Source organism: Arvicola amphibius, chromosome 10 (genome assembly GCF_903992535.2).
Source record: "Arvicola amphibius chromosome 10, mArvAmp1.2, whole genome shotgun sequence".
Classification (NCBI taxonomy): domain Eukaryota; kingdom Metazoa; phylum Chordata; class Mammalia; order Rodentia; family Cricetidae; genus Arvicola; species Arvicola amphibius.
In genome coordinates this window covers 104,864,620-104,885,874 of record NC_052056.1, presented here as the reverse complement: position 1 = coordinate 104,885,874, position 21,255 = coordinate 104,864,620, and the positions used below count along the sequence as shown (strand labels likewise).

The window sequence follows — 21,255 nt, the reverse complement described above, 5'->3', positions numbered from 1 at the left end:
TGGTATTTTAGTTTCATGATAAGTTCAGTTCTTTTTTTTTTTTTAAAGATTTTATTTATTTATTATTTATATAACATTCTGCCTCCATGTATGCCTGCAGGCCAGAAGAGGGCACCAGATCTCATTAGAGATGGTTGTAAGCCACCATGTTGTTGCTGGGAATTGAACTCAGGTCCTCTGGAAGAACAGTCAATGCTCTTAACCACTGAGTGATCTCTCCAGCCCTAAGTTCAGTTCTTTATCCTGATTCTGGATTTCCTGCTTGGTGGCCAGTCAAGACACGTATCTGATAAGGAACCTCCTTCAGTCAATGATCATTAAGAGGTTGGACAAGGTTGTGGCATGACTTTTTGGGTACCCCAAGAAAACTGCCTGCCTACCAGCCCAGCGCTCGCTCTCTCTCTCTCTCTCTCTCTCTCTCCTCTCTCTCTCTCTCTCCTCTCTCTCTCTCTCTCTCTCTCTCATTCCAATGCTGCATACCTTGAGGTTGGCCTTCCCATTCCTGTTCCACGAGTTTCCCCCTTGCAATACAGAAAGATATTAGCAACTTTTGGAGCTAGCTTGGGATCATTTGACTCTGTGTTTTCCCGTTTACACACTCATTTACACCCGGTGCCCATCATGGGTTGAGGGGACTGGTCAACTCTATTTTGAGAACCCCTGAGTCACTCGCATTTTGCAAGCCACATAGTGCATTGGGTATTGACTCTCCCTGCCCATGTCACCAGCTGGTGGCTCATGCTTCACAACCACTGATGGTCTCTGTGTGCCCTGGGAATGCAGTGTGGCTCTCCACTTCCCACTGTCTCTCCAGCCAGTAATCCCCAGAGTGCACACAGTCCATGATTCACACTGACAGAAGGCTTTATGTTTTTCCTTTATCCTGGTCACCAAATCCCTGAATTGCCTTGATCACTGTAAAAGCTACTCTTAATTTGTTAAATAAATCATATTTTCCAACATCTAATGTATGAAAACCAATTCAGGATTTTCTGCTGCTTGCATCTCTCAGCCACATGGTTGCCATGATGAACCTGCTGCCTGGTATTGGTTATTGCACATGCTCCAATCGACTATAACTAGATAAACTACAAAAATGGGTGAATAATATAACAATCCAGAAATTTGGTAAGTTTTTACTTATGCTATGGATAGTATTCAGCAATGCATATGTGATTTTCCTTCTACACCCCTTTATTTGATTATAGGTATTAGCTTTGCTCTCAATTATCTCATTAAAAGTGGTTTGATAATAGAGCCAAAAATGAGGCACTTTTAGAAATAATTCAGTCTTTACAAACTAATAATGAACAGCAAAAAGGGAAAATCAGCACTTTGGAGAAGAATATGACCAATTTGATGGGCAAAATTCAGTCAGTTATGGAAGGTGCTGATACATTGCCTGAGAGAAATCATGTTGCTGAATTTAATAATTAGAATCTGTTGAACAGTTATGATAGGATGGCAGATAGGGTGTCTCTAAAGAAAGGTAATTTGCACACCATCAATGTTATGTCCAAGGATGAGATGTTATCTTTACTAGAAAAATTATATGTTGGAATTCTCAGTGAGCCATTAGACAGGAGATCCAGACTTTACAAAAGGCAAGGTTAAAAGATTTGAAAAAAAAAAACCTGAAGAATTTATGAAACTGATGAACAGCGACAGGATTTAGCCTCATCAGTACATGTCAGACTCTGGGATGACTTTCCCAGAGTTATAACTGCCTATATAGTGATCTTCGTGGAAAGACCATCTGGCAACAAGTACCCTAAAGTCGTAAATGAATAAACATGAGAACCTGTATGTATGAGTAATCTAAAAGACATTACACAAACAATGTTGGCTTATGGACTGCATTTACCTTTTGTAACAAAAATTGTAAAAACATGGGCTTAAGGCAATAAGGCCATCCCACACGGGTGGCTTGAATTAATATCAGTGGTCCTAGAAGATAGACCTCAGCTGTTTCTGAAGTGTTATTAGAGAGAAGAGGTTAAAATTTTAGAACAGGGAAAAGCAAAAGGATTTGTAACATCCCAAGATCAAATTTTTGGTGAGGGACATTATTTTGAATCTCAGGACAAGGCTCTCTACAAGAAACATACCTTGTCCCAATGTAGCACAGCAGCTTTATATACTTGGGACAAAATTCAGGAACTAGAAAAGAGAATTGAAGTGTATATTAGGGTTAAACACTGCCAGAACCCTTTAGTGACTTTTTACAAAGATTAACTAAGGAGTACAGACACAGAAGCTAGATGTGTATTTATTAAATCGTTGGCTTTTAAAAATGCCAGTTTAGATCTGGGCGGTGGTGGCGCATGCTTTAATTATCAGCACTTGGGAGGCAGAGGCAGGCAGATCTCTGTGAGTTCGAGGCCAGCCTGGTCTACAAGTGCTAGTTCCAGGATAGGCTCCAAAGCTACAAAGAAACCCTGTCTCAAAAAAAAAAAAAAACCCAAAAAAGGAAAGAAAAATTAAAAAGCAAATGCAGACTTAAAATGTAAAAGGATCCTTGGGCCTTTAAAGGTCAGATCAGCACCAATAGATAAATTCTATTGTATTCTTACATACAATGAATGTTGAGACATGTGAATATAGTACTGAAATTTGAGTAGGAGAAGCAATTTCCAGTATTATAAGGAGACACCAAAATGTCATTTTTTAAAAATTGTGGTAGAATGAGACATCTGAAATAGGATTGGAGACAAGGATTCTTAGGAACAATGTCACATTTAGGAATGGCGAGAATAGGTGGACTCAGCCTTCTGGTGTATGTAAGAGGTGTGGCAAAAACTGACATTGGAACAATGAATGTAGGTTAACAAAAGACAGACAAAGCAATCTGATAACATCAGAAAACTCTTTGGGGGTCCTCTCACAGGCCCCCATGATCCACATGGTTGAACCATTCCCAGTCAGTGTGGAGAACATGCCTCACCATGAAAATTAAAAAACCCAGTGCCTAAGGAAAAAAAATATTGTTTTGAGTGATGGAATAGACATTGAGCATGAATCAAAAACTTCAGAAGGAAATAGGAAACATACATTCTGGCAGACTTCTATAAATGAACAGAGACCAAAGCTAAGAGTGTGTATAAATGAAGTTGTGATTGATGGATTGATAGACATGGGTGTGGACATGAGTATTATTACTCCAGAATCTTGGCATCTGAATTGGTCTCTTCAAGAGGTATATATTCAATTACTAGTAATTAGACCCCTATCTCAAGTGGAAACAAATCATGAGATGTGTTGAATGCATTAGGCCAGAAGGACAGAAAGAAAGGCTGAGGCCATATGTAGCTAATATCGGAGTGAATTTATGGAGTCATGACCCATTGCAGCAATGGAATACCCAGATTAACATTCTTGCAGTCTGCAAAACTCATGTTTCTGGGGAGGATATTATAAAATATTATAAACAAAAGTCACCAGCCATTTAGGCTGTACAAGAACACAAAGCATCTAGCAAACTTTCAGAGGTACTAACAGCCCTGCATTAAAAATGGTTAACTGAGAAATCAATATGGATTAAACCATGGCTTCTAACAGAAGACAAACTGAAGGCTTTTGAATAGCTGGTATAGGAACAACTTATTGTTCACCATATTGAAGAACCTACCAGCCTTTGGAATTCTTCTGTATTTGTTGTGAAAAATAAATCTGGAAAATGGTGAATGGTGACAAATCTTAGAGCTGTCAACAAGGTAATTCAACCAATGAGCCCTCTAAAGTCTGGAATTCCTCTGCCTTCTCTATTACCAACAGTGTGGCCTCTCATAGTTATTGATTTAAAGGATTACTTCTTCACTATATCTTTACAAGTACAGGAAAAAATTGCCTTCACAGTGCCTACTTATGAAAATTTTCAGTCTACAAGGAGATATCAACGGACCATCCTCCCAGAAAATACTCAATAACCCCACCCTGTGCCAATACTTTGTAAGGCAGCCATTGGAAATAAATACAAGCAATTTAAGTCTATAATTTACCATTACATTGATGACATTTTGTTATCTGATTCAAATGCAGATACTTTAGAATGTTTGAAGAAGTAAAGAATGTTTTGCCTAAATGGGGATTACAAATTCCTCCTGAAAGTACAATAAGGAGATTCTGTCAATTACCTAGGTTACATAATAGGTTTATAGAAAATTAGAATACAAAAGGCACAAATTAGGAGACCAATTGTTGATTCTTACTGACTTTCTAAGATTGCTAGGAGACATTTCCAGTCTAAGAGCAGATGTTGGGATAATACCTGATCTAATAATTTATTTAAACAAAACCTTAGATGGTGAAAAGGACTTAAATAGTCCCAGAGAATTAGTAGCTGAAGTGGAAAAAGAATTCATGATTATTGAGAAGAAATTTTAGGAGGCACATATGGATAGGGTGAATCCACATTCTAATTATATTCTAATAATATTGCCTTCCAGAATTTCCCCTACAGAAATTTTAATGCAGAGGGAAGATATTATCTTAGGATGGATCTTTTTACCATGTAAACAAAGGAAAAATTAAAAAATTATGTAAAAAATGTTTCTGAATTAATTATAAAAGGAAATTTGAGATTTTGTCAATTGGCAGGTATAGACCCAACAGAGATTATAGTGTCTTTTACTTACTACTGATGGAATTAAAAATTTATGGGACTACAGTGAACCTTAGCAAAGAACTTTTGCTAAATTTTGGGGAGAATTTAATAGCAATTAACACAAAAGTGAAGAAGAAACTTTATTTCTTAGGTGCACACTTGAAATGTTTAAGTGCACAGTTTGGCAGATTAGAGAAAGGCAAACCAGGCCAGGGAGACAGGGAAAGCTAGTCTCCCTCACAAAAGAATTAAGCAGGTAGAAAAGCAAATTCTAAACAAATAATACTTAGCTGAGTTTATTTTTACTTGCGACAAAATTGCTGGATCTAAATTGAACTTTGAAGCTCATAAGAACTGTTTCTAAGAGACAAAAATGTTATATCGATCTGGTTATTACTATTTGTTGTCTGTACTGAGATCCATATTGTGGAAGACGCAAAGAGACAGCTATTCTGCAGCTATATTTTATCTATACCTGTAAGGTAAATAGCACTTAATAAGAAGACAACTATACAGTTGAAGAAATAGGTCCCTAGTGTTAGAATGAAAAAAAATGGTTAGAGTTAAATGAAGACTGTAGGTTTTAAATTTAAAGAGTGAGCAGCAGCATTTTTTTTTGTGGTTGGCTGGGAGGGCCTGGGAGTGTAGGAGAGTGGCAGGTTGCTGATCTGTGAGCAAGCTGGGATAGACAGTGATAGAGCAGGGGGAGGGACAGAGACAGCTGTGTGGGAAAGTATAGACAATTAGACAGATGCAGAGAGTTAATATGAAATATAAAGTAAGCTTTATTTCATTATCTTGAATGTCTCCAATTGAAGTGGAAAAATCCTGTAGAGTTTTTATGTTATCCGAGAGAGCACCCTCTCAGGGACTTTGTCTTGGATGGGCTAGCAGGAACTCTCTGTGCGTGGCCACTTATTCTTTGTAAACATAACTGGAGCAGCATAGCCTCACCCAGAAAGAGGAAAAGACAGGTTTCAAGTAATAATACATAGTGTAGCAAGAGGAAGAAAAGCTGTAGGAATAGTTTATGCTATGTCGAGAAATCATCATATGGGTTTTTAAAGCAGCTGAAATAGTCTCTCCACAAAGCCTAATGCTGAGGGCCTGTTAGTGAAACTTCCTTTGTCATTTAAATGAGAGGCACTAGGGATAAGTACCTGGGCTGGCTACAAGACAGTTAGGGTTTAAAGTACAAGTTTGATAATTTAGTTTTTAGTAAGTTACAGTACAGAAATCTGTCCAGAGCAGGCAGGGATCTGAACTCCACTTAACGTCTACTGACCTGTCAGCAGTACATTCATTCACTGTGCAGTGTTTGTGGCTCCAACATCCTCTCCTGTTTCAACTGCTTAGAGCAAAAGGTGTAAACATCTGATCTAAACAACCCCTAGAGGCCGCTAATCTTTGGCAAAAGTGCTCTTGGACCAAGGGACAGATGTTTCCCCTTGTTGTTTCATAGTTTGCCTTGTTACCCTATACCCTATGCCTACTGGGGGGAAAAACCAGTTCAGTAAAAGAAAGACTTGCCTTGCTCCTAATTTTTACTGATTATATAACTTCTTATCTAATCACTTAAGGATATAGTGTAGCACACAAGTCCCCCATCATAGATTTCACTGATGGTTTAATCTCTCCCTTAATAAATCTCTTCACTCACTATCCACAGCCACCTAGAGTCATAAAGTAAGCTGGCAGCTACTGCTTTAGGTGTAAAAATCCTTATCTGTCTTTTATGGCCACAAAAGAATTCCAGTCCTGGACTCAATTAGGGCTGGAGAATTATAAGTGTGTATGTAACAACTGAAAATCTTTGCAGCATGAGAGAACAAGAAAGAGAACAATAAAGAGATATAATGCTCAGGAAAAATCGCCAATTAGTGAATGCATTTTTTAAACATAAAGATTTCCTTCACCAGTTGTAATGCCTTAGCTGGATCCTACAGGGATCTGAGGGGCTGATACCCCCAAAGATCCTGTTTACTGCCCTTACCAGAATCAGTAATATTTTTTCCTAACAGTCACTCTGGAAACTGACTGACTTCCTTGTTCCCCACCACCACATGGTGGACTCAGTAAATTTTTCCTCCTGCTCTGCTCTGAAGGAGAAACCAGGCTCCATATGCAAATCCTTTTCCTGTTCCTTCAATGGACAGTTGACTACATGACTCAAATGGGTAATTTTAAATTCAGTGGTGGTACAGTCATTTAACATAAGAATTTACTTGGATTACTGAAAAGGACAGGAAGGTCATTGTCCAGAAGACTAAATGATTGAGATTAAGGCTACCTGAGCAACATAAGAGAGCTTGTCTCAGAAATACTTTTCTAAAAGGCTACACAGACACCTGTTCTAAAATTATTATGCATTCCCAGGGATAAAGCATATTAAACACTTCAAAGACAGACAAACAAAAATCTGGTTAAAAGCAGCATGCATTCAGCTCTGGCTAATGCTAGAAGAGGAGGCAGCCTAGTACAGACTTTGCATTCCACATATGCCGTCATCCTTTTTCTTCTCTTAGTTCATGTCCCAAGTTATACATTGAACAATATAAATAGCGACAGGACCCTGCAAGTCTAGCCATTTAGGAAGATGAAAACTTATAGAGAAAATCTATGTTTTAGATCATACATTATGATCTGCACCTAAGAGAAGCACTAAGACATTTCAAAGATGTACCATTGCCACAATCCTCACACATATGAAAGGGAAATAACACAAAAACGGGAAAAATCAAGGAAAAGTCACCAATCCCCACTGTGAATGCTATTATTAAATGAACAGCCTTGCTGAGCTCTTCAAATGTTAGAATAAGGCTGCCTTTTCCTCTGAGAGGACCAGCTAGATTTTAAAGTCACAGTTGCTTCCTTGCAGAACCAGTTCAGTTTAACCAGACCTGCCCTCTGTCTGTCTCAGGGCTTTATTATGTCTTTGGTATGTGGGTGTTTGCCTGCCATTTTCTGTGTACAGTACGTAATAGGCCAGAATTGGGCATCAGAACCCTTGGGACTGGAGTCACAGGAGATGGTTAGCTACCATGATTTCTTGCAATTGATCTTTTTCCTCTTTAACAACAGTGCTCTTAGCTGCTAAGCTGTCTCTACAGTTGCTTTATTTAAAATTTATTTTCATACATTTTACTTAAAATATATATCACTTTCACCCTTCTTTGTTCTCTTCACATGTTCATAAATTATTTCCTATCAATTTTCTCTTTTTTATGCATGTGTGACTAAGTGTGTACAAATACATGTATAAAACCTGCTGAGGCCATTTCTGTTGGTTGTGTATATTTAGTTCCAGGGCTGAACATGTTCCATTGGATGCCTGAGTCAAATTCTCCCACTTGAACAAAAACTTTAGCCGTTAATGAACAAAATGATCTGACCTCAGAGTGACCTAGGATTCCTTAGGTAGGAAACATTATCAAAATTAGAAAACCCTGTGTGTAAATACCTCACCAGACACTTGCAGAATGACTGAATTTCTGGACCTGCAGCGAGTGCTCTGAACACTCATTTGAGCCAATCAGTCTTTCTTGAAACTCTGGGCTCCCCTCTACAACATGATATACTCACTAGGCTGAATAGGTGGCTCAGCAGCTGACAACATTGGTTGCTTATCCACAGGGCCTTTGCTTCCCAGAACCCACAAAACAGCTCACAATTCTCTTTAACTGCAGTGAAAGGGGATCAGATGCCCTCTTATGGCCTCCACGTTTACCTCAACTCTTGCACTCAGTATATACTATGACAAACTCACGTCATCAGACAGCAGCAATAAACTTCTGTACTGAGAAATATTATGGGATTCCTTGTGGTTCTGAGAAAATGTTATGAAAAATGTTTAGTCCTAAGGATAACACATTCTACAAAAAAGGGAAAAACAAAAGAAGAGATAGCAGTTTATCGTTTTCAATTGAAAAGTTTTATTTAAGTTGTTGTTTTTCTTCTATCCTTCATGAAAACATGTTTACAATCTGAAAAAAGGCAACATTTTCCTGGTAGAATGTTTCAATTAATCAGGGTGCTGACTTAGTGGAAAATGTGTGTGGTGTGCAAGTCTGGTAACCTGATCTTGATCACCATATGAAGAGATCCAGGAGTCCACCCCGAATAGTTGTCTTATGGTCTTTACATATCTGTCAGGCCTAAAATTCCATAATCATATCACACATACATATAACAGAAACTTTTTTCAAATAAATCTCATTAATGTTACATTACATGGCATCTATGGATAATTCCCTTAGAAGGAAGCACTTCATGATGAAGTGACAAATGGATAATTAATGGGGAAAGGAAGATGCTTAGAACTTCAAATAATGTATACATATCCACAGGACATCAACTATACCGTGAAATATTCAGTTGATTACTGATTATCCCACATTTTAGATATCTACCAGTTTGATGAAAATGATGCTGTGGACACACATATGAGGTAATGTTTCTTATACTCTAACCTATTATACATTTTAACATTAATTTTGATAATATATGTAGATAAAACAGCAAGTGTTGGAGTCTGACATGTACCCTTGGACTTACATTCAAGAAAGTGACCCATGATGATTATGAGTTCAGATGTATTCATAACTAATTAGTGACATACAAGGTAGACTGGAAAGCAAATGACGTCTCAAGGGAATTTTTGACTATAGGAAAAAAGAAATCCAGGAAAAAAAATTCACCCCCCCTTTCATAGACACCATTACTTAAAAAGCATGAATATACACTGCTTAATATTAAAATAAACAATGTTTCACTTAGATGATAGACATCTCATTTTATATATGTCAGCAGGAAAATATCTAATTCTAAGTGATAGTACAGTAGATGTAAAAATATCACAGAAAGAATATAAAGAGCACTAAACTTCATCAAAAGGATTTCCTAAATGTATAGAACACTTTAATATCACTCACTAACCAGAAACTGCAATGAAGAAATGTCCACCACCAGACTTAAGTGAATATAGTAAATAATTAACCTTGTCCATAATGAAAAAGATATGAAAGAAGAATTTCTGGACAATGAAGACCATTGTGATGTCTAAAGTCTTTACCATATTATTTACATAAAGAAGATTTTTCTCTTGCAGGAGTTCTTCCCTATTATCTGATGTTAAGATTATAAGTGAAGCCGGGCAGTGGTGGCGCACGCCTTTAATCCCAGCACTCGGGAGGCAGAGGCAGGCGGATCTCTGAGTTCGAGGCCAGCCTGGTCTACAAGAGCTAGTTCCAGGACAGGCTCTAGAAACTACAGGGAAACCCTGTCTCGAAAAACCAAAAAAAAAAAAAAAAAGATTATAAGTGAATTCCAGAACAGACTCCAATGCTACAGAGAAAACTCTATCTAGGTAAACCAAAAAACAAAAAAGAGTTTGTTTGCAGTATGATTTTTCCCAAGATTTTAAAGCCTGGTGACACATACAAAGGCTCTACCACATTGGCTAAAATTGTAGGGTTTCTATTCAGCATGTGTTCTTTGATGGATGTGTACACTTCTACGACATGCAAATTCTTTACTACATTGATTACAGTATTAATGTTTCTCTCCAGTATGTGTTCCTTTATGTATTTGGAGACTACATTGACGTGAAAAGGAGTTGCCACATTCATTACATTTATAAGGTTTCTCTCCAGTATGTATTCTTTTATGTGTTTTTAGACTACTGATTTGTGAAAAGAATTTATTACATTGATTACATTCATATGGTTTCTCTCCAGTATGTGTTCTTTTGTGAAGTTGGAAACTACTGATATATGAAAAGGCTTTACCACATTGAGTACATTCATAGGGTTTCTCTCCAGTATGCATTCTTTTGTGTATTTGGAGTTTACATCTCTGTGAAAAAGCTTTACCACATTGATTACACTCAAAGGGCTTCTCTCCAGTATGTGTTCTCTTATGTCTGCGAAGCTCACCCTGAGTCCCAAAAGCTTTACCACATTGATTACACTGATAAGGTTTCTCTCCAGTATGTGTCCTTTGATGTACTCGAAGAGTACTTTTCAGTGAAAAGGCTTTACCACATTGATTACATTCAAATGGCTTCTCTCCAGTATGTGTCCTTAGATGTACTCGAAGACTACTGTTCTGTGAAAAGGCTTTACCACACTGATTACATGTGTATGGTTTCTCTCCAGTATGTGTTCTTTTATGTATTTGGAGACTACATTGACGTGCAAAGGCTTTACCACAAAGATTACATGCATAGGGTTTATCTTTAGTATGTGTTCTTTCGTGTATTTGAAGGTTAGCGCATTTTGCAAAAGCTTTATCACATTGATTACATTTATAGGATTTCTCTCCAGCATGTGTTCCTTTAAGTATTTGCAGACAACTGGTACCTCCAAAGGCTTCAGCATGTTGAACACCATCATATGGTGTCTCTGCAGAATGAATTTTTTTATGCCTTTGAAGATGACTATAACATGCAAATGATTTAAAACATTGGGTGCATTCAAAGGGTTTCCCTCCATTATGGCTTTTTTCATACCTGCAAAGATAATTGGCACATGTAAAAGTTTTACCATGTACATTACATTGATAAATCTTAATATCTGGATGAATTAATTTTATAATTTTGTTTAATTGTAAAGAGGAATCATATTTTAACTTTTACATTCATGGTGATCTCCTTCAGTATGGGATGTTTTGCGTCTATGAAGAACCTTTGATGGTAAGGGTCTTTTTTTAAAATGACCCACATTTATAGCATCATTTTCTATGAATTTGTTTTTACATATTTAAAAAGAACTAGGTTAACTCAGTTTTAAATAACCTTACATTCTTTTTGCATTCTTATGTTTTCCTGCAGTGCAATACTCACCACAAGAAAGTGTACTAGGACAAAAAAAATTAAGTACACAGTCCAACACTCATATGGCTTATCTTCAGTGTGAGTTTGCTCATGTCTTCCCAAGGAAGTTTGAAGACCAATTAAATATAATCTTTTATCACATTCAACAAATCTACACAGTGTTGAAATACTAAATATCTTTCATATCTTCTCATTATTCTGAAAGAAATATAGTCCCTCTTTCATTTTGGGACGCTCACTTGTGACATATGGCATTCTTATTAAAGGAAGAAGAAATAAATGGTTGTCCATTGAATTCACACAATTTAACTTTCTGTTCCTCATAGACATGTGGTGTAGAAATTAATGTTTCTCCAAAAGAGTCTTCTTGACTCACATAAACTAACTCTATCAATAAGCTTGGCAAAGTCACAAGTCTATGAATAACACCGGCTTTATTACAGTCTATTTTTGGACAGTTTTAAACATACACTTATTATTTATTCAATGTGTATATATGTGTTCCTTGTGCAATATCTGAGTGCTATGAAACTAAATGGATTGGCATTTCTACAGCATAGTTCTCATGGGGCTATGATTCAAATGCTGGTATCAGTTAAGGAATCATTTGTTTCTCTTCTGATTTTAGAGGAATGCACTGGAAACACAGACCAGTCACCTCATATTGAGGCATATGATTTTATGAGAAATTAATACACATCAATATACTATAAGCTGTGCTTATTTATACTATTGTTTTTCTTTAAATCTTCCAGGACAAAATAAAATTTCTTCAGAGAAAAATATATACCAAGTTGGAAATAAAAAATACCTTTTATGTTTTCTGGCATTTTGAGAATGCTCTTCAAATTTATGGTCTTCCCAACTGTAGCCTAATATATAGTAACAGAAAGTAGATAATATATTAATGAATATTGTACAAAATTGAATATCTTAAGTGAACTATGCCTTAGTTATATGGCTCATTCTTACTCTTTCTCCAACAAAAATATAGAAAAGTATCAATAAATAATACAGAGTTGTCCCCTTATGTTAAAATGTGAAGGAAAGTTCACAATCTTACCAATAGCAGTGAGGTTCCTGTACGTCTCCAGCATCACATCTTTGTAGAGAATCTTTTGGGAATAATTCAGCAAAACCCACTCATCCTGAGTGAAGTCAATGTGCACATCTTCATAGGTCACGGAATTCTAGAATAATCCAACCAACAGTAAAACAAAGTGTGATCCTGACATTGGATTCTTCTTTTAAAATGATATATTTGTTTCGAGGCCAGCCTGGTCTACAAGAGTTAGTTCCAGGACAGGCTCTAAAAAAAAAAAAAAAAAAGCTGCAGAGAAACCCTGTCTCGAAAAAACCAAAAAAAAAAAAAAAAAATGATATATTTGTATACTGCTGCTGCTTCTCACACTTCTACCATGACATTACATTATAATGTAATCACCAGTCACTTTAGAAGGAAACTGAAGAGGAGGTTTTCATATGAGCCATTCCTTGGTCCTTTAAATAGGATACAGCCTTAAGAAAAAATGCCAATAAAGAGACATACAGAGACAGACAAGCAAGCAGATCAAGAGTACTGAGAAAATGTTGCGGAAATAGTAAGAGCAATGATTATCTAAGAAAAGTGATGGGGAAATTTGGGTATACTGACTCTTGCCTTTAATTGCAATGATCAATGAAAAAGCAGAAGAATTAAATTGAGGTGGATGTCAGTCAAAGCCTATGCAATGAGTTACAGATAAGCCAGAGTTACAAATGAATAAAACCCAGTATCGATCCAAAAATCATTCAAATAAAAATGTAAAAAGAAATCAGAGGTTTTACTGAAGTTCTTACACAAAGTTTTGTATTTACTTTAGTTCTATATTCATCTTCCAGACCCTGCAGTGGCCCAGTTTAAACTGTTTTATAATAACATCTTAATAAAAGGGATTGCATGTTTAACAGTTAGAAATGGACCAAAGAAAATATCAGCCCTGCAAATGATCATCATAAACAACATAGAGTAAGGGAGATGGGTCAGCAATTAAGCGGTCTTGCTGTCCTTGCAGATAAGTGGGCACAATAGCCAGTAGTAAAAGGGGGCTTGTAATTATCTATTACTTCAACTGCGTAGGTGCTGAGGCCTCTTGTGCCTACCATGAGAAACAAACACATGTGTGATACATAGCCTTGAATATAGATACAACCTCATATTCATTGAAAGCATTCAAAACAAAGAAATTAGAGGCAGGTAGAAAGTCACACACCTGCAGTACAATGATTCAGAAGGCATAGGTATTAATGTCATGGATACTACTCTCCTGGAAAAAGAGAATGACACCCTCCACCAAACTTCAAATTTCAAGAAGTAGGTGAAGTTCAGCATGGAAGCTTATCCTTGAAATGTACAGAAACCTACATTCCAGGCTCATCAGACAATAAAACAATAAACACACACACACACACACACATACACACACACACACACATACACACACACACACACAAACCCAAGCATCTTGCTTTACAATTAATCCCTCTGTGCAGAAGCCAGGATCATTTGTATTTCTGAGTTGAGGATAGCATTGTCTAAGAAGATATATTCAAGACCCAGAGCTACACAGAAAAAAAAGTCTTTCAAAACAAGAGTAAAAACAAAAAATTAAAATAGAAATCAGGACAGCAAAGGCTTAAGAGTGAATAGGAATTGCTTCAACTGCATGACCATCTATAATGGCGGTAAAGTCATAACAACAGGACATACATAACTAGAAATGGGTTGAGGCTATATACATGTAAATCCAATCCCCAATATAGGAAGTCCATCCAAAAGATTTCTCCTACTAAATGTTTGACAAACAAAACAAAGAAGAGCATCCCGGAGAGACAAGTGTTCAACCACTTCTAATCTGGGACCTTTTCCTTCGTTCAACTACATTCTGACCCTGATCCATAAATATTCATAGTCATTCCATGATAAAAAAAAAGTATTTAGCCTAACTTCAATGATTGTCATAGGCTAGAACATTTTCTGAAGTGTTTCAATGTGAAGCCTCTTATAACAATCATGATATAGACTTGACTTGGTCATAACCCAGCCCAATAAAGCCACACCTAATAGCGCCACTCCCTACGAGACTATTGGGTCTAACTACATTCAAACTAGCAGAGTGGTTTATCTGAGTCTTAAGGTAGATAGATTACCAATTAACTGAGGAACTACCATATTGGTTTCCATAGTGGCTATACAGGTTTGCATTCCCAGGAGCATTGGAGGAATGTTCTCCTTACTCAACATCCTTGCCAGCATTAGTTGTCCCTTGTGTCATTTAACCCAGCTATTCTGATAGGTATAAGGTGAATTCTAAAAACTCTTTTGATGCACATTTTATTGATGGCTAAGTATATTGAACATTTAGTTAAGTGTTTCTAAGACAGTTTAGATTCATCTATTTAAAACTCCTTATTTAAATCTGTGCCACATTTTTATTCAATCAATTTGAATAATTTTATTCAATTAAATTGAATAATTTTATTCAATTAATAATGTGTTGCTTCTTGAGTTCTTTGCTTCTGAGTAAGTAAACCCAAACTACATAGACAAACATGATGTGTACTCATTGTAAGTGGATATTAGTTGATGAGTAAAGACTAATCACAGTAAAATCCACAGATCCAGATAGGGTAAATGACAAAGATGGCTGTATCAGAGGTTGCATGGATCCCAAACAGGAAGATTAAATATTTTGTGGGTGTACTCAAAGCAAGAACAGGAAGGATCATGAGAGTAAATGGAGGTATGGAGGGAAAAAACACAGCAAGAAATTACTAGAATACAAAAGCTTTCAAGGCTTGATGTTGAAACAGTGCAGTAACACTTTTCTGCAATCTTTGAGGGTGATTATAGTGAGGACTCCCTATAACTCAGAAATATGGAGCCTGTACTGGCCATCTTCTGTAATTACATATGGCTCCTAGTGGGGAGACTAGGAAACCAAGCCATCCACAAAATATTTAACACACACTTGTTGTGTTTGAATGGTATATCAGAAAATGGTGGCTCAAGATTTGTGTAGTGGCTAACCAATGACTGGCCCAATATGAGGTCCAAGGTGGCTAGGAAGAGCGCCTAGATAGGCAGGATCCAGAAATTGGATGGCTCAGAGAACTAGGGTAGAACCAAATACAAGTAACAATAAAGAAAAAAGTCAATGTAATGATACCTAATTCAATGACCAATAGCCCTCCAGGTCTCCAATCCTGTTTAGCTTTGATGAGAGCAGCACACTTCTTTTCTTGGGCTGGTTTCATTCCCCATTAGTAGCTCTCCATGGCAGGTAACCTGTGACCCTGGGATCTCTAACATCTTGGTGAAATAAAGAATTCCAACCTTTCAATATTAAGGTCCACTCCAGATCTTCTGTACTCTTCCATAGGCTTTGGGTCAATACACTGACTCTGGCCTCTGCAGTACACACAGCTGGTCTTCTAGACTCTGGCTGGCTCAGTTCCACTGCCACTGCTGTTCTGGTGGTCATCTCAAGTGCTGGCCTCTTCAGACACTGGGGTCTTCTGTTGAAACTGGGTTTCACTTTCACCAGCGTTTCTCACGGAATCTCCTCAGGGTGCCGCACCTCTTGGCATGACCTTTACAGTCCTGGGCATTCAACTGCCAATGAGACTGTACCTCCAGTGATGTCCTTTCCTGGCATCTCACAGTGCCGAGCCTTACATCCATCCATACCTTCAAAATATTTCCACCTGGTGAAACACATTACAAACTCCATCTACCAGCATGAGGTACAATCTTGGCTACCTCTGGAAGACAGCTTCTCTGTGCTCTTAGAAAACACTTCTCAGACATTTTCATATCACTGATGCTGGTCTCTTAATCATCACTAAATTTTTAGCTCTAGTCACCCAGCATTAAGTACCCAGCAGAGCAATATTTTACTTAAGTACTTCTGATAACTTGCTTATCACAGCTGATTCTTCAGTCACAGCTCACCAGAAACAGATGATTTATTGCTTTTCTTTTATCTTTATCTCAAGCCAGAACCATTGTGGCCCAAGCTGTCAGGTTCTCCTGCTTACTGGGGTTGGAACATGGCATCTTGTTTAATTATGTCTTTACCAGCTTTCTGTCTTTCATTGTATAAGCTTGGCTGTCTTGAAACTTGATCTGCAAACTAGGCTGTGCTTGAACTAACAGAGTATGAAGGCCTCTGTGTTCTGAGGGCTAGGGTTAAAGTCGACGTGCCACCACCCCCTCAGGCCACCAAACCCTTTATTCCATTTCTTAATCTGTTGATGTCCTTGAGCAGAAGATTTAGACACATTCCAGTTTTTGGAGGCTCTTATCTCCTCAAGTATGTTTCCTAGCTCAGCTGCTCTTCTTATTATGTATCTTCAGTGGAGTCACCACTAACACTTGGCAGAGTCTATCTTAAGCTGTGTTCAGATTCCTTCTGCCAATGGAATTAATCAAAATCTCCTTATTTTAGCCTCAGGTAGATTCTTTGAACCAAGGCACTGTCTTTACCAAAATAACCTCTTGAGCTGGCTCATGATACTTCATATCTTTATTAATGTCACTCTCCCAAACTCCTCCTAGTATGATCCTGAATGCAGTGCCAAATGCATTCTTTCATTTTCTTAAGCCAAAGAGTCAAAGACCTTATTATTCTAAACAAAAGCATGGTTAGGATTAGCATAGCAATACCTAAGTCCCTGGGACCAACTTCTGTTTTAGTTCCTTTATTTTTTTTTTTTTTGGTTCTTTTTTTTTGTTTTGTTTTTTAAGGAGACACAATGTCCTGAGAAACTCTTATAACAAAAACATTTAATTGAGGTGGCTCATGTACAATTTTATAGGTTGACTTAATTATCATCATGGCTAGAAGCCTGTAAGCAGGCAGCCAGATGTGATACTGGAGCTGAGAGTCCGTTGTTCTTGACTCAGAGGAAACAGGACATAGTCTGACACAATGGGAAGTATCCTGAGAATAACAGACCTCAAAAACCTAGTGACATTCTTCCTCTTATAAGACCATGCCTACTCCAAAATGGCTACACATCCTACTACTTCCACTCCATAAGAGATTATGGGGGACAAGTATATTCAAACTACCACAGTGGTATAGCTGAGTCTTGAGGTAGATAGATTAATAATTATCTGAGGAACTGCCATATTGATTTCCATACTGGCTATACAGGTTTGCATTCCCAGCAGCAATGGGGGAGTGTTCCCTTTTCTCCATATTTTTGCCAGTATGAGATGTCACTTGTGTTATTGATCCTAGCCAATCTGAAAGGTATAAGATGAATCATTAAAGTAGTTTTGATTTGTATTTCCTTGATAGCTAAGGATGTTGAACATTTATTTATGTGTTTCTAAGCCAGTTAAATTCAGCTACGTAGAGTTCTTCATTTTGATCTTTACCACATTTTTATTTGATTTGTTGATGTCCAGTTTCCTTAGTTCTATTAAATTCTGAGCAAGTAATTGCAGAACCACACAGACAAACATGATATATACATATATGTATGTATGTATGTATGTATGTATATATATATATATATATATGGATATTAGCAGTTGAGTAAAGAATAATCACAGTACAATCCACAGACTCAGAGGGTATAAGTTACAGAAATGGTTGTAGCAGAGGATGCATGGAGCCCATATGAAAAGAGGAAATTGACTAGAATTTATGGGTGAACAAGGAATAGCAACAGTAATAATCATGAGATAAATGGAGGGATAGAGGGAGAATATACAGGGAGAGGTGACTGGAATAGGAAAACTTTTAAGGTTGATCTGGAAACCTAATGCAGTAGAAACTTTTTGCGGAGGGATAGAGGGAGAATATACAGGGAGAGGTGACTGGAATAGGAAAACTTTTAAGGTTGATCTGGAAACCTAATGCAGTAGAAACTTTTTGCTAGCTAAGAGGACAACCCTATGAGGACTCCCAGTAACTAAGAATATGAAGTTTGTCATCTTCTCTAATGACATATACCTCCCTCTGATGGGAATAGAAAATAAAGCCAGCCACAAAATATTTGACACAGTTGTGTTTTCTGGAAGATATAACAATGAATGGAGGCTTAAATTGGTGTAGTGGCAAACCAATGACTGGACTAACTTGAGGCCTAAGTGAAAAGAGGCAACACATGACCAACACTGCCTGCATGGCAAGGAGCGAGAATCTCAATGGTTCAGAATTTAGAGTAGAACAAAATACAAGTAACAAAAAATAAAATAATAATCAATATAATGATTCCTAGCTCTACTCTGATAAAATCACAGTTTGTTTACTAGCCTAATTGTCTACAGAGGGCCTTCCTCAGAAAATTGATTATGACAGATGCAAAGAACTTTACTCAAACACTAGCCGAAGCACTTGGAAGCAAGCAGAAATTTGGGTGAGGGTTTTTTAGAAGCCAGAGGTGTCAAGGAAACCAAAAAACCAAAATTTACAGAATCAACTAAGCAGGGATCATAAGGGCTTAGAGAGCCTGACAGAGAAATTATGGAGTTTGCAGTGTCTGAGTTCTATCCTCTCAATGTGTACTTTGGTTGCTTTTCTTGGTGTTTTTGTGGGACTGCTAACTGTAAGAGTGTTTCTGACTATTTTGCTTTCTCTTGGGACTATTTTCCTTCTATTGGGTTATGTAATCATGCACAGATACAAAGGTTTGTGTCTAGTCTTATTATATCTTGTCATGATGTTCGTTGACATTCCTAGGAGGCCTGCTCTTTCTGAAGGGAATAAGAGGAACAGTGGATCTGAACCAGTGGGAATGCTGGGGACTAGAGAGTTTAGACAGGGTTGAGGCTGTAGTCAGATGTACTGTGGGAGAGAAGAATAAAGAGAATAAACAAAAAGAAATGAAAATGCTTTTAATCTAACTTCATAATCTTCACAATCTTTAACAGCCAAAATGTTGTTCAAATATCCAAAGTCTCTTCTGATACTAAAGACAAAATATTGTCGTGACATCTTTTAAAGTCAATAAGGAAAGTAAACTTTTTAGCATAAAATGACACAGGACATATTATTCCATTTAGAAAGAGAGGAATATATCTGTCTGTGTTCCAGTCAATAATTTGGGCAGACATCCCATACTCACATATAGACCACACCAGGCAAAGAACAGGTAGGCCACCAGTTCATAAAACTCCTTCATTCCTTTAGCTTCCACAGTCACAAACCCCAAACAACTCTCCAGCCATCACCCCTGAAACATATCCCCACCTGAGCAGGCCAGGCCAGCAAGAAAACCAGGTAGTTGAGAGTCCCTGATAAAGCAGAGTGCACACCAAACGTTAGAAATCCAAGCAGCCTGTCCACCCATGGATCTCCTCCAGTCTTTGAATACCTCCTCCAAACATTATCCCCATCAAACATGCCTTCTTGTCACTGTGTCCTAGCGCCCAAAACAGGCGGAGATGTTCTGTTTGAAGAAGATACAGCAGCTGTGAGAAGTCCACGTAGACCACTTGCACACTGACAGGTCCACTCCCAAAGTGCCTCACACCATGCAGTCTCCAAGCCACCTCCCCTCTTCATGTTTTCTCAGCCACCAATTTGCACAGACTTCCTGACAGAACAGAGACCACATCTGTCAACTGATTTCTAGCCCCAAACATGGTTGTGAAGGACCTCTGTTGAAACCATAGGCCACACAGACCAGAAGAACAGACAGCAAATAAAAACCAAAGAACAAAACACACTTTCAAAAGGGACAAAATGAGAAATAGGAACTTAGACTCATAATCACCAGAAACCCTGACACGTAGATGATAGTTAAAGAACACAAACAACAGCCATGGCAATATGTCCCCACCTGAGCCCAGCTATCCTACTACAACAAGCCCTCAATATTCTAATACAACAGCAACACAAATAATACTGTGTGCAAGGTGTCTCTTACTCTTTTCCTTGGTCTTGAGACCCTATTTCTCCTATTGGGTTACCTCTTCAAGCCTTGATATGAGAGCTTATGCCTAGTCTTACTTAACTTCACATGTTGTGGTGTCATGCCTGCACTGTGAGAAGGTTCGCGAGTCAGGCACAGGACTGGAGATTGAAAAAACACAGAGACATGGATCACTCTTAAAACAAGAATGCTGATTTTGTGTTCCAGGGCAGCTTTTATAGGGTTCTCCTTAACTAATGGCCACGTCCCAGCTACTGGGATTTTTAGCTGAAAACCCACCAAAAACCACTGCCCTGCCATCAGGAACGCATGAAGGTCTCGTGCTCAGAGCAACTGCAAGTACAGGAAAACCAGCTGTTCACTCCAGCAGGCAAATGGTCATAAAAAATTCAAGGTCTGAGGGTCTGCAGTCCCAAATAATATGTCATGTTTGGTTGATATCCCTGGGGGATCTTTTAAGAAGGAAAATGGAGGAGAAGATATGGAGGAGAAGGCGTCAGGGAATGGGAATGAAAGAAGCAAAAGTAGGGGAAATTGTATATTGTGTAAGAGAAAAATTTCAAAAAGAAAAGAGGAATGTGAACGCTGTGGGGGAAGATTGGACCAAAGCAAGATTAAATCTCAGCAGGATGAAAACAAAATCCTCCAATTGCATCTCAGACTCAAGGGGCTTCATTCTAAAACAACCTAGATCGCTCCATCACTGTAACTGTTCATTCTCATCACTCATTTGCTATTCCCACTCTCTGTATGCAGCTGTCCATGGCAAATGCCTCCTAGCTTGGGTATGTCACGATTCTGAGTTCTCAAAAGAACACAAACTTCTTCTTCAGAGCTTCAGGCAATCAACTCTCAAAGGCTCCTCACTAGGTTTCTGACCCTGCCAAAT

At 37.9% G+C, this 21,255-nt stretch overlaps 1 protein-coding gene across 1 annotated transcript; it reads right to left on the bottom strand.

The window, feature by feature from the left end:
- Positions 1 to 645: 645 nt before the first annotated feature.
- On the bottom strand, positions 646 to 19,834 carry LOC119824376 (zinc finger protein 120-like). The gene is made up of 6 exons (XM_042055850.1): positions 19,682 to 19,834; positions 12,499 to 12,625; positions 10,898 to 11,111; positions 10,201 to 10,814; positions 2,109 to 2,160; positions 646 to 883 (listed from the first exon to the last, which is right to left on the bottom strand). Exons 1-6 carry the CDS (start codon positions 19,832 to 19,834, stop codon positions 646 to 648), a joined length of 1,398 nt encoding a protein of 465 aa, XP_041911784.1.
- Between the last annotated feature and the right edge of the window lie 1,421 nt (positions 19,835 to 21,255).

Bases quoted from the DNA above. Each gene is read 5' to 3' on its own strand.
- LOC119824376 (XM_042055850.1), bottom strand. From the start codon at position 19,834: ATGTTTGATGGGGATAATGTTTGGAGGAGGTATTCAAAGACTGGAGGA. The intron at 2,161-10,200 runs GTAGTCTCCAAA...TCTCTTTTCTAG, and splicing joins CAACTCCTTTTCACGTCAAT to TTCCTGAATTTTGTCCCAAG. The intron at 884-2,108 runs GTATGTTTCTTG...TTTGGTGACCAG, and splicing joins CTGTGCTACATTGGGACAAG to GATAAAGGAAAAACATAAAG.